Below are 495 nucleotides of genomic sequence, written 5' to 3' on the forward strand. Positions count from 1 at the left end.
CACAATTTAAGATAAAAAAGTTGGCCTAGTCATTTTCTCCTTGATAACTAAGTGTTTGTAAAGCCACCATTCTATGAAGAGGATTGATCAGATCAAACCACTGGACAGTACATGCATCTGGCATCATTAAGTTATGTACAGTTATTTGCCTCAGAGTATCTATTTTTTTTTGTCTTAAAGCTTTAAAGAAAAGTTAGGAAGCTGTTAGTTTAGTATTGCAATATTACCATGAGAGTGATTTTTCTCTCTTTTTTTTGGACAGTCCGTCTAGAGGCTCTTGTTGCCATTTTTCCTGATCACCCCAATACAGTCCCATCTTCTCCCTCTCCTGCACTGGGGAAGGCCATCACCAAGCAGCCAATAACCCACACTCAGAGTAAGTAACTGTGAGAAAAAGGGATGTAAAAAATATATACTTGTGTGTCTATCTGTTTTGTAATATTTCATCATGAATATATTTACACTTAAGAACATTCAGATTTCTATACTGTATAC

The 495-nt window shown here is 35.8% G+C and overlaps 1 protein-coding gene across 1 annotated transcript in view; it reads left to right on the plus strand.

Annotated features, from left to right (window-relative positions):
- The window catches only part of LOC119585427 (THO complex subunit 5 homolog), a 24,124-nt gene that overhangs the window by 14,216 nt on the left and 9,413 nt on the right, over window positions 1-495 (plus strand). Inside the window, 1 exon segment of the mRNA XM_037934087.1 lies at window positions 263-376. Within this exon segment, the coding sequence (XP_037790015.1) occupies window positions 263-376 (114 nt within the window).

Source organism: Penaeus monodon, chromosome 19 (assembly GCF_015228065.2).
Source record: "Penaeus monodon isolate SGIC_2016 chromosome 19, NSTDA_Pmon_1, whole genome shotgun sequence".
Classification (NCBI taxonomy): Eukaryota; Metazoa; Arthropoda; class Malacostraca; order Decapoda; family Penaeidae; genus Penaeus; species Penaeus monodon.